At 32.6% G+C, this 21,535-nt stretch overlaps 1 protein-coding gene across 1 annotated transcript; it reads right to left on the bottom strand.

The window, feature by feature from the left end:
* Window positions 1–2,699: 2,699 nt before the first annotated feature.
* Window positions 2,700–20,270, bottom strand: LOC148610535 (von Willebrand factor A domain-containing protein 7-like). Its single transcript, XM_088595655.1, has 20 exons — window positions 20,019–20,270; window positions 18,700–18,822; window positions 17,737–17,907; window positions 16,615–16,693; window positions 15,840–15,934; window positions 15,278–15,466; window positions 14,706–14,960; window positions 14,072–14,191; window positions 12,141–12,365; window positions 11,755–11,858; window positions 10,635–10,785; window positions 10,254–10,327; window positions 9,268–9,418; window positions 8,758–8,927; window positions 8,160–8,268; window positions 7,468–7,663; window positions 6,540–6,603; window positions 5,978–6,186; window positions 5,382–5,520; window positions 2,700–5,055 (listed from the first exon to the last, which is right to left on the bottom strand). Exons 1-20 carry the CDS (start codon window positions 20,257–20,259, stop codon window positions 4,840–4,842), a joined length of 3,081 nt encoding a protein of 1,026 aa, XP_088451781.1. The 5' UTR covers window positions 20,260–20,270; the 3' UTR covers window positions 2,700–4,839.
* Between the last annotated feature and the right edge of the window lie 1,265 nt (window positions 20,271–21,535).

Raw genomic sequence — 21,535 nt, 5'->3', positions numbered from 1 at the left:
ATAATTAACAACGACGCCGAAAAAACAGAACACATGATATATCTGAACAATGGTCAAACCCTCATTTTTGATGTTTCATTAGCGTGCAACAGACTTTGGCCGTAAGATCCTGTCAATGACGAGTGCTAGCACTCATGTCCAAAATGTGTGACCATACAATGCAATACAAAATTATCAATTAATGAGGTAGACTTAGGGTAAGAGACACAACTCCTACAAATCATTGGAACGTTTGTATTCACCATTATACAACAATCTCATGTAATTATCAAAGTAAATTGGACTGATTTCATTCTGTTTCAAAGCAAAGCTTGAAAGGCTTTGGTGAAATTGAAAATGATACAAACATATCACTGATTTCAAGATTTATGTCCCCTACCCTAGTTCTACCTCCTTAAAGTAGCTCATCTAACAGAGCATGTAATATATATATACATCCCGATTATTGGTTTCATCGATCCATGAAATAGCACGTATAAAGCCAATATCTAACCTATTATAATGATATGCACAGTAAATTTAACTACTCTGGTTTTAATAGAGCCTTCCTGTTAAAGAGACAATGTGTTATATAAAGTGTGAGAATGAAAATGATATATTGCCAAAGCTATTTGAAAAAGTTAATGACATGGGAAATGTGTGTCTTCAAAAATAGTATCTACATATATTTATTCTTCAAGTTTTTGAGGTCAAAAGTCAAGATCGAAGGTTATGACCCCGCCGTAAATGCAAGCACTTCATAAATTACAGAAGAACATTTGGTTATAATTCGTCTACGTCAGCAAATTATAACTGAATCCACGATGAAAACAAGTGTTTTTTTACCTTGGTCTACTGGGTATCTAGTGTGTCAGTAATTACCTTGGTCTACTGGGTATCTAGTGTGTCAGTAATTAAAATATTTCAGATGATGTTAGACATTGTAAATTTTCGGTCATTTATTAAAGACTCTGAGCAGTATATGGTGTCCAGGTAAAAAGTTTCCTTGCATTAAGTAAAAAGCTTAATATTTTATTTTAAATGCTTTAATGTACTACCATACTGTCACTATGTTCAAAGCATTGTTTCATGTATGCAATTTCGACCTCGGTTCTAAATTCTATAGGTCTTGTATGTTAAGGTACGAGAGCACATTTAATTCCCCTTGACTTTTCGTTGTACGAATATAGTTCCTTTTTTTAGTGTGTTTCTTCCTGATTTTTTTCTTTGCTGTCATAAACTTTATTGCTTACTATTAACTGCAGAAATGTGTAGGACAAGGATCAAATTTACAAGGGATTTTTTTTTCATTCTGTAATTTTATGTAGAAGTTGTGATTTGGTCCTATGAAAGAAGGTCAAAATTTAGGACATTTGGTAGTGGTCACTTTTCATGTCTACGGGGTCTCCGAAACAAAGTTGCTAAAAATAAAAAATGATGGTGAATTTTTCTGGCACTCATATAGAAATCTGCTTTTATACATGTTTCCATATTGGTAAAGTTTGAATGAGTTTGAAGCAGTGGAATTTTTTTATATCTCAAGATGGGTCTGTTGAAATGCACTACGAAATTAATTGTGTCCTCGTACCTTAAGTGTAAGTATTTGTAGGCGAAGAGGGGAAAGCAAAACACCACCGATTTAATAACATAATTTCATTCAAGGAAAAGACTACCATTTGATCACTGCGTCGCAGGATTTGATCAAAAATATTTTAATAGAATATTAGAAAAATGAGGTTTTTAATAGAGTTATTTGCCCTTGAAATGTTAATTTTCAGTGCATTTCCATGAAATTAAAACTCAATCTTGTCTTTTATCATTGATTCTGATGGTGCCAAATATTCAAATTAAACTTTCATAATGATGGGTTTTCATACCATGTTTCACGCTCTGCCTGATTCTTTCAAATACTGACACTAAATAAAACAACGATTTACAGTGCAACCTGTCTAAACCAAACCTCTTTTGTGTTAAGGTGTTGAATGGTTTAAGAAAATGTTCGGTAAACAGATGTTCGGTATGGTTTACACAATGTACTGGTCTATCCCGGGTTCGGTTCAGACAGGTTCAACTGTATCACATAGACAGTGGGAGTACAAAAGATGTATTTATTAAGAATATTTAACGATCTGGAAACTTATGTCTCCAACAAACAGATTATATTTTTGTTGTTCAAATAAAAGTCGAAAAATATATGACCCGAAACCAAATGCTGACATTTTATAGGTCATTGTTTTACAAGAAACTGAGTATTTTTTAACCAAGAACTGATATTTGCTAAAAAAAATTGTAAAGAGACCAAATTTAGCCTCATGTTCGTATTTTCAATTACTAGAAAATATTTAACACATCCGGCCTTTATGAAGTTCCTGTGAAGAGCAATGCGGTAAATGTAAGAACATGACATGTGGGACTTCATAATAATCGGTTATAGGTAAAATCATCATAATTTACTCCGTTATGAAAACAAAAGAAATTTAACATAAAAACCAAAACCAGAAAAAAAAACAAAACAAAAAACAAAAAACAAAATAACAAAAAAAACCCAAAAAAACAAAAAACAAAATCAAAAACAAATAAACACACACACAAAAAAAACACAAAACAAACAAACCAAAACTAAAAACAAAACAAAACAAGACACTGCTCCCCCCCCAAAAAAAAAAAGAGTAGAATGCCTTCACATTTACACTATGTTACAAGTAAATAGCACAGAGGATGCTAAAATTTTAATGTTAGTAAAATATGTCATTGTTGTACTACATGTAAATGTGGGTTAAATATACATTATATAAAACACGTGTTCTATCACGCTAATTGTTTAAAAGTTTTATTTTAGGTAATTTTTGTGACAGTTATGACAGGGAAATTTTTTCAAGAATATTTGAAGTTATATTAAATTAGGGCTGGAAATTCTAGAGTGATTAACACATTTTGCAGTAGTTTAACTCCTTCATATTTTGAAAGGTTAAAGTTTATGTAAAAGTTACCGTATCTAAAAGGTACTTTCTTGTTGCCCTACAGGGACGGTTATATATTAAGGTTAAAAGACATTTTTATCTAACTTTTTGGTATGATTTTAGGCTTTATCTATAAGGGATGGAAACATTGGTTCTCAAATAATTGATTAAAAAAATGCACGGCTATGTTGTTATATGGCTTTTGTCTCGTCCAGCAGGAATATACGAGACTTACTATAACACAAACTTTGAATATGCGCCTAATGCATACGTCATTTGCACAACGTCACTTTCGACAAAACGATTCTGATGAATTCATGTTACAGAGCATATTAGAAATTTGAATGTATGGTAAACAATCTTTTTAAAATATTTATAATAATAATTTAAGGCAGGCAAAACCTGAAACGCTCCCGAAGAAGCTTGACTTTTCATTATACTTTTTGAGGCTTGGTCCGAAATGTCTTTGGGTAGAAATGTGTGGCATTCGTAAGGAGTTATGGGTTTTTGTAAAAATATGTTGATTGTTTGGCCATATCAAAGACCAGAATTTGATTAGTGTTTAATCATCGAAGCTAGTGAATGTTATACTAGACCTGTTCGGTTCTCTATCACATTCACCATTAACCATACTAGTATCCTCTACATACAAAAGATGAAGGGCATCACTATACAAAATATCTAATCACATTGATTTCAAATCCATCGAAAAGTTTTGTCAAGATTATTTGAATTCTGGTTAAAGAAAGAACGCATGAATTCCGAATAGTTTCAATGGTTCAGAACAACTTAAATACGAAAGAGATTGATTGGTAATGGGTTAACGTCCTGTGGCAGATATTTACATTTAGAACAAATGACTAATCGAACAGACCCTGCTTTGAACGTCCGATACGCTGAGCCGAATTATTATTGTGGTAGCTCTCAGAAGCTACAACCCGCGGGTGGGTAGATCATGCCACCCAGACATGTTACTCTACGTCCTTTAATCCCGCCTGCTTTTGCAGGGAAAAAGTGAATACAAAATAGTATAGAAACGAAATTGCACAAAAAAGTATATTGATTAAAACTGAATAAGGAATAAGCATCAGCATGATTTAAAATATCCAATATCATACATACATAACATTTGAGAAATAACAAAGTAAGGCAGAAATAACTGAGAAATATGTGCCAATCGGAACTTCTTAGCCTTTCTAGTTACGCAGAAGAAAAACCTCGGAGGTACTAGGCGAACGAATGTATACGGATTTTGACCGATCCTATTCTAAAATTATAGTTTTATTGGTTGAAATTTTTACCGTTCTTTTTTCACTTAGCTCCTCGCTTCGCGCCAAAATTCTTGGCATGGTTATTGTTCTTTATTTCTAGTGATATCTAACCAAAATTTTATAGCGTTACCTGGTGAATAGAACTACTTTGAGTCGCGTATGACTACGATTCCGGCATTTTTTTTTATAGAAGAAATTCTCCATTCTGCATCCGAGATTATTTTTGAGCGGAAAGACCGAGTAGTTTTGATTGAACTATATGCTTTACATTTGTTACAGAATTACTAAAAGTAAACCGCTTCGAAGAAAACTAACTTGACTTGACCATAATGATAATATGTAAGTTGCGTCTTTGTTTTAAAATTCAAATCATACATAAATTATGATTTGTAATTTTAAGTTTATATGAAACACACACATACACATACATATATGTAGTTTTACGCCATCAAAAAGAGAATAAAAGATACATTAAATTGTGTTCTGTACAAAGGAAGACAACTCAAATGTACACCTATAAATCAAACAAATAAGAAGAGGTAGAATTAATTAACAAGGAAAACCACAAGGTTTATTTCACATAATTTGTTCTTAGTTCACTTCAGTTTTGAGTTCAACTTTGTATATGCTTATTTTCTGCCAAATTGCTGAAAATGTGACCTTGGCATTCTTGGTCTACTATTTCTAACTACGTCATCAGAAACATTGGAAAACGTCATGGAACTTGTGACCTTTGGTGACGGCTTCATCTTAAATACTGCAAGGACTACGAAAAATGTGACAGCTGCTGCGACCAAGGCTCCACCGACGGCAAAGTAAACGATATCATTATTCTTATCGGATTCCTATAAAATGAACAAGAAACCTTTCACACTGAGTATAACGTCATATAGTAGTTAAACAAAATTGAAATCAAAATAAATAATAATTTCATTTGGCCTTAGAAAAATTGGAAATTTTTAACTATGTAAGACAAATATTCTTAGGGGTAATTGCAAGTTTAGACTATTCAAGTACCTTTCAATTTGGTATTAATAGCGTTATTCATTTCAATGGCCTTGTCCTGTTGAATGTTACAATGTTCATTTCTTCCAGTTTTGTTTATTTCTAAGTCATAGTGAATAAATTATTAGTATAAAAATGACAAAACAAGACCCACAAATTCACTTACACTAATAGCAGATCTGACTGGCTTTTCTGGAATAATAGTCGAGAAGGAATGCCCATTTGTGAAGTCAAAAGCGACTTCTGACTGTAGTAGATCTTTATTAAGGACAAACAAAGTGAATTTAGGTTGACAACAGGTACCTCTAAAATACAAAACAAAATTAACATTAAGAAAACAGTGCATTTGGACGATGGAGATGGACGGGCCACACTTTACGAAAACCATCAATAAGTATTACACAACATGTCATAACGTGGAACCCACATGAAAAAAAGGGAGAGAGGTAGGCCCTGCAATGCTTAAAGAAGGAATGTAGATGCAGACATGACAAAAAAATGAAAAAAAACTGGAAATACTAGCACAGGACAGAGTTGCATGGAGGCAGGTTGTTGGAGGCCTATCCCCTGGGAAAGGGAGGGGGGTAAAAGACCTAAGTAAGTAAACAGTGCTTTCCCCCATTATTTCAAGATATACATTGTTCGTTTAATGTAATAATGGGAGAAAAGTTTTTACATTGATGTCAGTTATGAACCATCACATTATATAAGAAGAGTATTAACTGAATCATGATATAAATGCAAAATGTCGAATAAACTTACGTCAAAAATATTGAGTAGTTGAGGCTGCTATTGTGCATGTCGATGCCAATAATCGGTTTTGTGTAGAAAGATTTCAGTTCTGAGGATGTGGAAACGATTGCCGAGACGTTTAAGACCTCTGTAGAGCAGTTGAAGTAATTCAGACTCAATGGATGACAGAAAGGGCTCCGTTTAGATACGACTATTTTTGGAGGTTGTTTTGCCTGCATCTAAAACGATATTTCAATGTGGCAGTATGGGTACCCGTTATTTCAGATTTTGATGCATTGATTGGTAATATCTTATTTATATTTAAAATAAACAATTTAAAACATAGGGTTCAGACCATATGAGTATTTGCCATATCGTTCGTTCGTATCTGATAATGGAAATCATTGTCCTTTTATCGCCAACACGTTTTAATCGTTCCGCACTGTTGTAACATGAACTGAGACAATTGAATATGTGGAGAAAACAAAACTGCAAGTTTAGTAATGTTTGAAAATATTTATTTTTCTGATAGAAAAATGACTTTTTCAGCCATGGGGCCGGTTGCACATTAAATTGTCTGATTCAATAGTACCATAAAGACTTCTTGCTGTCGTTGGATTTCTGACCCATGAAGCATTAAAACACTCCTAAGGATTCTGAAAAAAAGAGTCGTTCGTCATTTAGGATAATTGCATAAACAATGCTTTCAAATTTTAAATATATCGAAATTAATATACACAAACAAAACATCAGCAAAAATACTGACAATCAAATTTCGTCATCACTTGTCAATCGTGTATCCTTGCATTTTTACTACATTTAATTTCCATAGAAATAAAAGATTTATTAAATTTCTTTCCGTGGTGAAAAAGGAGTAAGGGATGAGAGATGGGCCACATTTGCGTAATAGAAGGAATAAATGTTGGAAGGAAGCAGGAAGGACGGACGGACGGACGGGCCGACACCCCTATCACTTTATCACCCCCTTTGCAAGTGGAGTATAACTACTTAAGACGTAAGACTACTTACAATTACTGACAACCTACACTCACATCTCAATAGAACTGTTTGAAAGACATGTAGGATGGGCCATCTTTTGCCACTGTGAACTATGATTATTTTTAGGGAGTACCTAATGTCATCTCTAACATTTAATTTGCTCGCTTAAATAACTCGTGATTTATTTTGATAAAAGAAGTAAAATATATAAATTTAAACGAATGTTATCCATATGTTTCATGTGAATAATTTCGATAAACATAGCTTCATCAACAAAACTCTTTATCACTAAGATGCTTTGAGTTTGATATCAGAATGTCCAAAATAAAACGTTTAACTGGCTTTATAGAGTTGTTTCCACTAGGCATTTTGTACCCGTTACATTTTACCTCGTCTCCTTGTTTGAAAAAGTGGAAGCAATTTAATGAACTGCTCAGCAATAGTTTTACTAAAATCAAACTATTTTTCTCTAATAGTAAGCAGCCTGAACCATGTAAGGAAATGCTGAGTAAAATACTTACGTTGATTTTGAGCTGCCGCTATTAGGATGAATTATGACAGAAACTGTAACAGTTGCCCCTGCATTGACGGTGACAGATTTGATAGTATTGACAATACTAGCGGAGTCGGTCACATGTAAATCAAAAGTCTCCTGATTCGGTCCTAAGTTTGTCACGTTGCATTTGACTTTATTGTCTTTGCCAACATACAGTACATCTGTACAAAATCAAATTTTAAGCCTTCATTTTAATCCATTCATAAAATAAGAATAAATAAAAAAAATACACTGTCAAAATCGTATTTCTTTACTTTTATTTTTACTTTTTTATTTTTTCGTCTTAGTTTTTTTTGTCATTCCGTTGTGAATAAACAAAAATAGCAAAAGTGAAGTTTAAAAAAAACAACTATAAAATATTGTTTTTATTCCAACGCACGAAAAATCTTTTTTTGACATAATCCGCCAAATTTGATACTTTAAGAAAAAAGCGAATATGTTTTCATCCTTTAAAAAAGAACACCATTAATAACATATAGGATTCTCGAGAACAAGAATTGCAAACAACTACAATTAACGTCTTAGTTGTCATTTTTGATGGTAAAATCCTTACAATTGGGGATTCTAATGTTCCAGTGTGTCAAAATGTATCATTACTTTTAACAGGGATTTATCGAAACAATTTCAACCGTTATGAAAAAAATATATACTACTTACCATCCAATGTAACAATATCAAGAGTTGCTGATGATGGTTTTATCGTATTTTTTGATTCACGTCTGAATTTATTTCCACTTTCTATTCCCTCGATTGCAACTGTGAAAGGCTGCACAGAAAGTATAATAGATTATATCATATATATATTGAAATCATAAACCATTAAACAAATTAAAAATCAAACACACATTTGAGAATGAACGAAGGAATACGAATGTCTTAATTTCAAAGTATGAAATATAGTAACAAAAGTTTGAAATCTTTGAAAACATTATATCCTCAGTGACTTGCGTCTAATATGTAAAAATCTTTTTTACAAAGCTTTTTTCTCACTCATTTTAGGATAGGAGGAAGAGCTAGAATGGTACATTTGTTTCCAGAAGATTTTATAGAACATTAAACGGCTAGCCATCACGTTCAAAGTTAAAATATGTATTAATGTAGTATATACAAACTGTTACACGGACGTCGTGCTAAGAATACCCCTACTCAGCCATTTCAGTCAATGCTGGGAAGGGAACAGACAGTAAAATCCGGACAGTATAGTCCCAATTTAATTAGTGGGGTATAATATATCAGAACAATCTAAAATTACTACCTTGTTTGGAACAGTAATACTACCGATCCCAATTCTTCTTCTACCCTGTGTTGACTCTGTGACATTGATACGAACAATTTCTTTTCTTTGTCCATTAAGCAGAATAGCAGTTGTCAAAGTATCTGTGCTGTGTAGATCAGAAACTCTCACCATAAGCTTCAAGTGTTCACCTACATGTAAAACATCAAAATCAAAATGAATAATAGTCAGCTAAAATTTCGGTAAATTTATTTCTCGCTGATTAAATAAAAGTAAAATGGGAGACAAACATATGGTATTTATTTGACGTTAAATCATTCAAGGCAATGTGCAACGAAAACTTCGAGACCCGAAATCTAGTTTATCGTTTACTATAATTATCGGAATAAAATAAATATTTCAAAGGAATGTTAAACCAACAGATTATTTCTGTGCTGGAGAACTGAATGTAGACAGGGCACAATTTTTTATGATTAAAAGTATGGTTTGACGGCAAAATCTTCTCAGCCAGTTTTATCAAAACAAACAGACCAGCAATTGGGTTCCCATAGACAGTGAGTAGTGAGCCGTCATCTGGTTTCAGTAGCTTCTCGGTAAACTCGATGTCTCCTTGTTGTTTAACCGACACTTGCCAATTTCTTGAATTAGCATTTTTTAGTATCCATTTGCCAGGAACAGGACTCTACAAAAATAAACAGTCTACTTGTAAAGAAAGAGTGTAAAATATAAATGCCACTAGAAGGTAAATCATATCTGCTATTTCCGGTCTATAGATTTTAACATTATTAATATATGACCAGACTAGGTTTATATAACTGAATTTCGAAGATAACTCATTATTCAAATACATCGGACAACCCAATTATCAATCGCTGAATGGTTGATCTTGAACTTGATCTTCAAAAATTATCCCACCGTGCAAAATTAACCCAATATTAAGTACTTATTTAACATGTTTTATTTTAAAAGAGACGACCTATACCTCTGTCTTAATTTAATAACTTTACTTCACGGAAGTGTTAATCAAAATTTGGAATGGAGGAAATGTGATTGCACTGCTGTTAGTGATAAGAACTAGATATATAGCTCCTCCAACAGAGTGCATCAGCGTAATTATTAAGTGTCATGTTCGGTTACTTTTCAATCCGATAAGATGTGAATTTTATTATAAACTATCATGTCTCATCTGTGTAAAAGAAACATCATATCGGCCAATCAAATTTGGAAGACAAACGTAAAACTCCTGCAGTGATGATATTTACAATGGTGACATATTTATTTATAGCATAGTTTGAGTAGTTCATATAAAATTAATATTTTATTTAAAAAAAATAAGTACTCATATTATAACCTATCTATACATTTGTGTAAAACGTTGTACTGTTGAAATATAAAAACACTGTTTTAAACATAAGTCTGCTTATTTTTTTTACTGAATTTTATTGTATTGTTATTTCAACTATTTTTACGCAACATTTACATATTTCTCTTAATTACTGTTACCCATTCACACTTACGATGACACTCATTATGTATGTGCTTCTACCTATGTCATTGAAAGAACTTTTTCCAGAAAATGTTTCAAGAGTTCCTGCAATGCAAAACAATTTGATTGTGAATGTAAATTTGACAAGAAAATCTGATTAAGTCTAGATGTCAAAAGACGAAATATTCACTTCAGAACATTCAAGAATAATAGTGATATTATAATAATGTTGTGTGTGTGTGTTGTGATTTTCCTACTGGCATTAAACTTGCTTACATGTAAAGCGATCTTTTATGTGCGGTTTCATCATTTTCAATTATTAATTTATTAAGTGTTTATATTTGGACATGCTATCTATGTACAATTAGAGATAGTCGGGGTGCGCTTTCATTTAATTTGCTGTATTACATACCATCAGGTTTATGAAGAGAGTGTTCAGGACTTGACGAAGCTCCCTTGATTTCAACAGTGAACGCCGATATTCTACTGTCAACTAAGATCTCCAAATCTCCACTTGACAAGATTGAACTGTATACATTAACATAGGTGATAGCCATATTTTTCTGCAAATATGTAATTTGTTCATATACTCATAAACTAAAACAGCGACATTAAAATTTCGATGGTTGTGTGAAAGATTTCTCACAGCTCATTAACACTTAATACTTTTTATCTCCGAATATTGGGTAAACTAAAGTCGTACGTAGCGGAACATGCTCTGCAGTTGTGACGACGCTTTTTGGAACACACACTATTCCATTTCCACAAATAGACTAAGCAATGTGCCACAGGGCATGTACGAATCGATTTTCGCCAAAACTATTATTTAACCGTTCTATGTTTTTGTAACTACATTTTTGTCGTGTTACCTCCTTTTTGTCAAGTTCGAAATTTTGTTACTGCTATTGTATGTGTGTCCCGAATTATCGTCTCCCATGGCGTAAACAGTTTATGTGCAGTTCGTCCTACATGTTATAAAGTAGATGTATTATTCAATTATTCTACGTCATGAGTTTAATAACTGGAGGATATCTATGTTAAACTGGCCTTCTCATTACACACAAATTTAAAGAGAAAGATTGATTATCGCCTTTTTGTTATTAATCCCTTTGATAATGCTATACGATAAATTTCAATCTCACACCGAAAAATAGCCCCGAAAGGAAAATTTGCAGCGGTTATATTTAGGTTAAGAAAACTGAAAATAAAAGAAAACTAATACCTTACACTCCTGCAAAACAGAGTTAAGCATATTGTTTAATATTTTTTTAACTTGCGTTAAAAAATATTAAATAATCTAATATTATGTCTGTTTTCCGTGTCTGGTCCTCGACCCTGGATTGCATTATTTTGGTTGCCGCTGTAACCTTTGTTCCCATGATTACTCTTTCACACACAGTTCAAATAATATAAAAGTCATGTAAACATATCTTTCTGTTTTCTTGTGGTAAAATATTTTATTGTTTAATAATAAACAAACATTTATTTATCGCAAAAAAAACAATGTTATCAAACTTCGCTTTACTGTTTACCTCTAGCAAGCTATCCAACGGTTTTGATATATCTCTGTCTGGTACAGGGATGTACGTTCCACCAAGACTTGCAAAGAAATTTCCGCTACGTTTCCTGCGACGATCTGAAAGAAAATTTCCTTATCAAGTTAACCCATAACATTTTTTTCACATTACTTGTGAAATGCATTTACTAACAAACAGTAGAATTTTATTTTTAAATTTTAACTGAACTCGTGATATTTCTTTAACATATAGCAATTGTGTCTTCAATATTTTTACTGACAAAATGCAAAACCGATATTTTAATTTACTTATCATATCATCTCTTTCATTTTGTGATTTTGTGACATTTCAAATTTAAATTCCCATAAACTTTACTTCCGTTGCACCCGGTTACAACCTACGTTGACTTGAAATGCATCCTGATCCACTACCACCGCCGTTAGTCGAATTACTTGTATGACTAGTGGAATTCTGTAACTTTCCGTCGCATTGTCCAGTTATAAAGGACACTAAATGCAGATTTTTGGTTTGAATGTAGTTCATGACATCAAGGCGTAGTCCAGGATCTTTTGGGTCTGCATCAGTGAAGAGAAATACACATGATCCATTTGCCGCATGCTTCATAGCTGAAAACCAAGTTCAAATTAAAAACCTCACAATTAGAGAAAGAATATAATTATAGAATAGAATTTTTGATCATACACTGACTGAACGATAGCTTTTCAGAACCTTGCCAGGGACGTTTTTGTGTGCCTAGTTTACGAGATGATAAAATATTAACATATAAATTCGCACCAAAACGACAATTCAAGGCCAGCATTTCTTATAAATTATTTCAGCCATGAGTTATCCTGTACTAACTACGTTTACCAAATTTCAAAGGGTGATTAAGGGAGCAATGAATCCAATGGTGAAACAATAATTTTGGGACGATGACTAAACAGAGAACAAAAACACGCATCACACATGTACAAATATCTTGAAACAAGTTACATATCACATACATTGAAGTAAAAGTAGATGCGAAACCTTAACCCCTTTGGGAGCATGGACCAAATGCACCAGGAGAATAAGAAGTATTCCCTAATTGGAGTTAACATTTAGGAAAAACACAACTTTATCTAAAAACACAATGTCTGATAATCTTATACAGTTAAAAGCAAGTGATTTTTAAACTTGAGCATGTACCGAAATGTTCCTTTACGCCATTTAATTTCCACTGTTTATTCATTTTTCGAATGAGTATTAAATACTCTTCATAGAATAATGAATAAGTCTATAACGTCCTGGAAATCTAGCGCAATGTCTGTGTGAACGTACATCAATAGTGATTAATTAAGTCTGTCTGGTCCCATTGAAATCCTTTGGCCTGTTCTTAAATTTCAAGAGTGACAGACTTGAGACAGTCATCAGTTATAGAAAGGTAAGAATCGTTTAAATAATTGGGAGCATGCATGTATAGGTTTGACAAATCCGATGACGCAGAAAAAGGTTTATATTCAATGTTCTGCAATTACATTTTGTATATTTTGTATACCCTACCGGTGCACCTGGTCCATGCTCCCAGTTTTTAGTGGAGTCCAAGTTGCTCATGCTTTTGTTACTTTGTATGTATGATTTTAGTTACTCTATGTTCTTTATTGGGAATGTCTGTTTTCCATGTCTGGTCTTTGTCCCTGGATTACATTCTTTTGATTACCGTTATAACCTTGGTTCTCTTGATTACTCTTTACTCTACTTGACCTATGTTGGATGGTGATTTCAGTTCGTCTTAATTTAGTAAATGTTTGTGTTTTGGAACGGGGATGGGGTTAGGTGGGCAAGGCTGCGAGCCTATTATTCGCCTGTTTTTTGTACATCAATGAGTAGTTTGGTAATTGTGTAACGCAGATTTCGAAATTAGACAAAATCTTGCAAATTACGGAACATTCATTTGAAATTACGTATGACGTATTACGATTTATTGGTAAGTACGTCAGTCTACAGCTGGTATATTTCAATGAATGTGGGAATGGTCTCCTGAAACGTTAGTTATTAGTAACTTTGGGTAAAATTCAGAGGAACTTTGTAGTAACTCGTGTTGATTGTGTTTTGGTATGTTTTTGTAATGTAAACCGTCGATATATTGTTATTATGTTAATGTTTTAATTATGATCTTCCTAAGAATTTGAAACACATGTAAAGCATATCGAAATTTACAATATATATAAAAATGGTATGTTTTGTATCCATCAAATCTAGGAACATGACATCATAGCTACAAGTGAATGCTGTGCAAGATTTTTTTTTATTTTTAAAACATTGAAATAAAAGAAAAGATGTATCAATTCACCTGTAGTTAGACCAGACATGGCGTATTCAGGACAATCTCCTCCACCGTCCACGGTCAATGCATTCAACCAATTTTTCATGTCTTCACCATTTGTTGTTACTTGGTAAGTGGTTTTAGACGCTGAAAAAAGAATCCACATATATTAGTATGCCAATGCACAAATATGGTAACAGTTGGAAATGTGACTTGTAATAACACAGACTTACAGCATGGCATGACTATTCAGGTATACTTGCAGGTAGTGGATATCACGAGTATGCAGTATCAATAGATACCAAATAGTTACCTTAAGTCACCTAAAAGGAGTTGGTAAATGAGCTGATCATCTGACCAACAAATAGTGTGCCTACATATTTGAGACTGTGGGTTGAAAAATTTTTCTACAAATTGATATGCATAAGATGACAGTTTGCCGACTACAAAGCTGTTGTTTTATTCTTTTATTGTGAATATTTCAAACATACAATTTACAAAACCAAAAACCTAATTAGAAAACCTAAAAACAAAATACAAAAAATGAAACAATAAGATATTAAACAAAACAAAACATAAAAACAGAAATAAAATAATAATAATAATAATAATAATAATAATAATAAAAACAATAACAATAATGTGGTTTTAGATTTCTTACCTGGGTCATTAAAAGTTACCAGAATGTAGTTCGCCGGAGAAAATCCTGGCATCTGAGCTTTTGTGACAATCTCAACCGCTTTTTGCCTAACTTGAAATATGTCTGAAGCCATTGAACCAGTTGTGTCTATTACAAACACCATTGACACAGTTGGGTCGTTACAGTTCACGCATTGTTGGGACTGGTGGGTTTTTGCCTCGAAGCCAAGAAGCTTACCGAACAGGACGTATCCAAGAGCAGTCAGAAGAGAGGTTTCTAGATACAATAAAGGAATAGATTCCAGTTTCATAATTAGTATTTATCTGTTCAGTTTGCGAATAAGAAACATGTATAAACTATGAATACAGATTTGTATCTACGGAAAGGTCATATATGAAACAAATGTAGTTCAGATGTACTATATCGTAATTATGTTTATTGCTAATTTTTACGTTTCTTTACTTTTATTACATAACAATATTTTGTGATATTTCAATTAACAAATGTTGGTCTTTTTTTATTAAACGATACGACAGTAAACAAGAAAAATATGAAAAGAAGTCAGACGACAGATTTGGTACACATAACTTTACCATTTCTAATCAGAAAATCAACCGTTGCTTCAGTTGCCACTGTACCAGCCTTGGAGTGTAGATAGTAATGTGGTGAGTTTAACGGGGATGTCGATTCTTTGTTGATACCTCCAGTAGCTGGTAGCAATCGGCTACTATCCTCTTTTCCCCCATGGCTACATTTACCCTGCCCTTGTGGCCACTGTTGGTCTATAAATCATTTAAAAATACACATTAAGAACACCTGCATATTTATCGTAACATAGCTTAAACAAAATAGAATAACAATAATAATCACCACAATCAACTCTTTAAATGATTGCTTGCAAGCTGCCTCTATTTAATATTGTTTTTGTAGAACACCGCATACTAATGGGAAAGAAAACAGAAAAAAATCAAGGTATATTTTTCCTCTGTTGATTGTGTCATACTAGACAACAACTCATCTGTTGAAATATATTGTTTTTCATCCCAAAACTAGCACAAAAATTGTGCTAGTCCCTACATATTTCACGACAGTACATGTTTAAAATAAAAGTAGTCAGTAATTAATTCAATTAGATTATATTTGAGATAATCTCACCGTAAGGCTTGACTCCAGATCCATTTTTCCAGTCAATATATCCACTGGTCAGTACATTGCTAACCAACAAATTGTCTTTGCATGTGCCATTAGTTCTGAAATACATCCACCTGTTTTAAAGAACACATCAGACTGGGCCTTAAGATAACAGGCTGTTTATAAATTATTATTATATAGATAGCAGTGTTTTATTGAATGTTCCCAGTGAAATAAATTTCGATAATTCACACTGTGAAATAAATACTGTAATATCACTCTCGGACTTCCTTCCGCCAAAACTTCTCAACTTTGAAATCAATCCGCCGTTTACAAAATTTGAAATTTATGTTGAAAATAGCAACGAATAATCGAGGAAATCTATATAAAAAGTATTATAATCAATTGGTTATCGTGAATACCCATAATACGATCACTCATGCCAAGGACGCAGTTAACAAGTTCCGCACAATCGTTAAATCTAGAGATTCTTCGGCACTCGTAATCATATTTTGGTTAATCACTCCTTCCAATTAATTATTCTATTATTCTTCCTTTGAAACTGGAATTATCCGTCATAATTTTTGTTAAGCTACTAAAGAGGTGGCGTGTTTTAGCACTTCTAACATAGATGAATGTATATATCAGGTTTTGAAAACTCATGATCAGTTCACTATAAGTATTCTTATTGAGGTTTAATATGTCTTGTGCACTCTGAATGCTGGTAAAAGTATATTTAGTATAAATACTAGAAGCATGGCCCAGGTGCACCGGTAGGGTATGTACTATTTATACATACGTTCCGTTAACAAGTGTACAACTGTCACAAGTCGGTTGGTCAGGTCTTGCCATCGGAAAGTCAATAGTACTATTCCAACCTGCAATATATCACTGAATTATAACACGTATACAGTTCTTATACAACACACCATCCCCCTATGCCCCATTCCTCATTGTCGCCATCCCAATTATCCATTGATAATTTATATTATGTAAATTCTTCAACAGTTTAGCTGTTATTTTTTTTTTTATTATAATTTAATGTATCTGTTATTTTTTTTAAATTATTATATTATAATTTAAAGTATTTCGTCATATCAATAAATGTTTTAGATCTAATTTCCTCATCCTCATTCTTCCAATTAAAAATCCACATCGCTCCATACTCCATCCTCACCCCCATCCATCCCCATTCCTCATTCCCCATCCCCCATAGAATGGGAATCCCAGGAACGATGCAATATGAGTACTTCAAATCAGATGTACAATCACACGTGTTCTTCTAAGATCAATTAGATGCCATGAGAATTATCTACCTAGTTAATATAAAAAAATACATTACTTCTCCAACAAAACATTCATGATAAAAATTGTACTAGAAATTGCTTTTCTTTTCTACTTATTTTCTGATTAAACTCGAATCAAGTACAGCTACAAGCATTTAAATTCTTCAATATTATCAATAAATTTCAAAATGGCAGAAATGAAACATGTATTTCCTGAGTGTAACAGTGAGAAGAACAAAATGTCATTAAAGAGTGTGAATTAACAAATACTAGTATTGAGATACCAATTATACTTATAGTGAAAAAATTCTATATGCTGTACACGTTTTCAAGGATTAACCCCTCATCAGCAACATTAGATTAAAATACACAGGAAGATCTAAAATATTCAAAATAGTATACAAGAAGTATTAAAAAATCTTTCGAAATAGGTATCTAAATCCATCACAGAGAGGTTCTACCATGGAGAACTCAAAACAATTAATAGTATTCAAGAAGTACTCGAAACAAAATCTTTTGAATGAGGAAGCCAAACCCACCATAAAGATGTTCTACCAGGCATGAAGCCTCAATGTTTCCTTATGTTAGAAAACACTTAATCAGTATGTGTATAGCAATTTATAATATGAATGTACCTAAGGAGTGTAGAACACCTTTTCCCATCTCAATCCAGTTAGTATTGGAGTAGAAGTCCTGCATTGTATAGAGAAATTCTCCTACTTGCATCCTCACGGCGAACCAGTCGACATTCTTATCCTTACTCAAGACATCAATAGTGGTCCTTTTTGAAAACAAATATCTAATTCCTGAGGAGAAAAAACATGCTCGTCTATTTCCCCGAAACATATATAAAATCATGAATATACAAAATAACTGAAATTAACGTGTTTGTTTCTACCGACATTTAAATCCGAGTAAACAAAGAAAGATTGTTCAAAATATAATCACAATTGACGAAGTTTATGCAGCGATACTTACCTAAAAAAGTCATTCATCGTAAGAATAGACAGACCGGACAATACAGATTAGGCTTACATTTTCATCCTGATGGGGTTGTTGTCTCTATTACATACATGTAAACTCCAAACTTATTCTCGTTATATATGTACCCAAATTAAAAATTTAGAGTAACTAGAATATATAAGTCTCGGGATTTTTTAAAACATAGATCATTTGCAGAAAAATACAGCTAACATTGAAAGGGCACCTACTATATGGTTGAAAATGATCAACGAAATGCCTTATTTTTTTGTTCATTGACATTATGTTTTCTTTTGATCATATCATTGTATACATCGGTCTGATCCATGTGACAAAATATTTTAGAATCCTTATTATTTTTTTTCTTAGTTTAAAGAAGGTTAGAAGTTGCTAATGTAAAATAAAAAAAATAATCAAGTGCAGTCCGTTTTCCAGTCAAATTTTCAACTTCTTTTATCTCGATAACGAAACATTTTTGATATTTTTTTTCTCAAGACAATTGGCTACAAATTTATACCAAAGGTTTAGAAAGATTTCTTTTTTAATTTGAGCAGCGGACATCTTTAGATTTTGCAACATATAAGTGGAATAAAAGTAACACTAGATTAGAGTAATACCTTCAACAATCATTTCATTGTTCATTGTAAATTTTGCCGACATTTTTTTGTCATTCGAAGCCTTTTCGATGCCTTCAATGACTGCGTCGACTGCATTATTAAATTTCTGCTCAGTTTCTTTCTCTGAAATTCAAACAAAAATCTATGCGGAAATGCTCAAATTCGGTATGGTTTACAAAATGACCTAAAATTGAAATTAAACCGATTTTTTTTTCGTCTATATCATTTTTCTATAAATAAGAAGCAGTTTTAAAGTGATTTCCACTTCAATAATTTGAATATACTTTGCTTCTCCTTCTCCACTAATGTTTGCATCATATATGAATGTCATTTATTTTGTTATAGAATTTCGGAATGTCATTCATTTTGTTATAGAATTTTGAGGTGTAACATAAACAATATACTAGTAAAGCAACTTTTATATTGACCATAAAGACAAATGAAAATATATGATTTCAGGCATTATTGTCAATCATTCATTAAATAATCACAAAACATTCTTCTATAGTTTCTAAGAGTAATCAAGGTAACCAAGGCTATAGCGGTAATTAAAAGAATGTAATTCAGGGATAAAGACCAGACATGGACAACAGACACACACAACAAAGAACATAAAGTAACTGAAATCATACATGCAAAGAAACAAAAGCAAATGAGCAACTCGGTTAAAAACTGGGAGCATGGACTAGGTGAACTGGTAGGGTAAGCGTCCTCTGCTTTTCTAGAAAACCCGCCGGGTTGCAAATGAAAAGTGAAGTCCGGGGTAGTCGAAAGAGGAATGGGAAACTATGACACGTTGAACAAATCAGTTTTTTTAGCGCAGATGGATACACCGTAACAATCCACGAGTTCATGATGACGACCATAAAACCTTTGTAGTGATGTCTTCTCCAAACTAGTATTGCAAAAGTTTTGAATTTGTTTATATACTGTCAACCGTGAAATGTTTTGTGGTAGTTCAATTTTCGCTATATTTGCGATAATATCTGTAACGCGAAAATAAAACTGTCGTGAATATTTTTTTTCAAAGAAGATCAATGTACTGTAATTTGTGGGAAAGAGCACGAATTTAAAATTGCGCGAAAGTAAATTGATCACAGAAACCATGAAAAAGACGCAAAAATGTCCCAGTTTACAAAAGTCGAAAAGTCGATTCTTCATAATTTAACACAACCATGTTTGTTATTATATTTAAATAACAGAAAAGAAAAAAAAATCAATTAACCGAGCCAAGATTAAAGTAATTATACATGTATTAAAGACAAAAGAAAGACGATAGCGGAATAACTTTCAAAAGTTTTTGAAAAATGTTTCCTTACCGTTTGAAAAGTATTGGGTTAAAATTTCCTCAGTCGTTTGATTTTCCAGATTATAATGTCCAGGTTCCAAAATATTTGAAATGTAATAAGCAGCGGCCGTTTCCAAAGCGCCTCTTGTTATGTTTGCATGAGTAAAGTCCACATGGTTTTCGTAGCTGTTTGTTTGAAAACACAAAACTTCACTCACTAAGTTATTATATATCAAAACTGCAAGCAGTGAGTTTAAAAATTGCATCTGCATTCTGTTGCGTGTCCTCAATTACAATGAACAAGATATATTAGTTTTTGGTTTTATTATCAGTAATCTGCCTTTCTAATTGGCCAATGGACATGCTCGTAGCTATTGGAAAAACAAAACAAAATATAGAATGTGCAATATTAGCGATTCATGTTTGATACGGTATTGGTGAATAATTTAAGACAATTTGTCCTTATCATGTGATAATGTAGTGATCACAAAAGCTTATGCGAAGTTTGCAGTTTATCAATGAGTCAATGAACTTCAAATTCGATTTTTTTTTAACTGTCTCGATTCATTATTTTGTTTAATTAACCTCCATTCAACTGTAACTGAGTTCAGTTGAATAAAGTAATATATTTAAGTAAGCATAAGTAAGCATAATTTTGAAGGGATTTGAAAATGGTCTAAATGTCACCAATTACCTTCTCCTCCTTATTTGTATGCGCTGAAACATTTCTTTTCCCCTTTTTGATTCTATCGGTTGTTGTGGTAAGGTTTTACATGTAGTATGTAAATTAATCCTTGAATGAGTTTATAAATTATACTAGCCCGTGGTAGTTCAAAGTAACATGAGATGAAGAGAAGGGACACAAGGAAACACACTAAGTCATATTTATTTTAAAGCGATCTATAGTAAACATTATATACATCACGAATTTTGTAATTTCCACAATTTCAATCTAACTGTATACGATTGACGGGATTACCTTCTTCCCGTATATTGTTTGAATATTTGTTGGCTAAAATGCTTTCAACAGTAATGGAAGATGACTCCGTTTTTATTTCCGTCTCTTCGATCACTGATAGAACCTATGCAAGAATGGAAATATATATGAATAAGAAGTACACTCAGTCTGGTCATAAATGAATGTGCATATTATTCTTTCACATGAACCTCTTCAAAATACTAAATAAAAACGATTATACTTGGTAGTCAAACTGGCTTATCCGGTCATATAAAACATCAAAACATTGCATTTAACGCTATTTAAAAAAGATAACATTTGTACAAACAAATGTAACCTTTAACTTGAGAGGTATTAAACGAAAGTACGAAAAAGTCAAGCACCATATCACTGACAAATTGGAGTCCAAGTTTTTTTTATCTAACACCATAAAAGTAAACATATCAAGATGGAATTGTTTGATAACTGCATGTATACGAGTGGTTTCGTATCTTGTGTTTATGTAGACCATGGATATACGTAATTGTGAAACAATTTAAAAACACATATACAGCTAATTTGTAACCTTCCCGTTTAAAATTTTAGTCTTA

This window comes from Perna viridis, chromosome 8, assembly GCF_037379345.1.
Source record: "Perna viridis isolate PV_CMFRI_1.1 ecotype Kerala chromosome 8, ASM3737934v1, whole genome shotgun sequence".
Classification (NCBI taxonomy): Eukaryota; Metazoa; Mollusca; class Bivalvia; order Mytilida; family Mytilidae; genus Perna; species Perna viridis.
This window is presented reverse-complemented; position numbering and strand designations above follow the sequence as displayed.

Bases quoted from the DNA above. Each gene is read 5' to 3' on its own strand.
- LOC148610535 (XM_088595655.1), bottom strand. From the start codon at position 20,259: ATGCAGATGCAATTTTTAAACTCACTGCTTGCAGTTTTGATATATAAT. The intron at 17,908-18,699 runs GTATTACTCTAA...TTTTCTCCTCAG, and splicing joins CAATGAAATGATTGTTGAAG to GAATTAGATATTTGTTTTCA. The intron at 15,935-16,614 runs GTATGTATAAAT...GATGTATTTCAG, and splicing joins TGTACACTTGTTAACGGAAC to AACTAATGGCACATGCAAAG.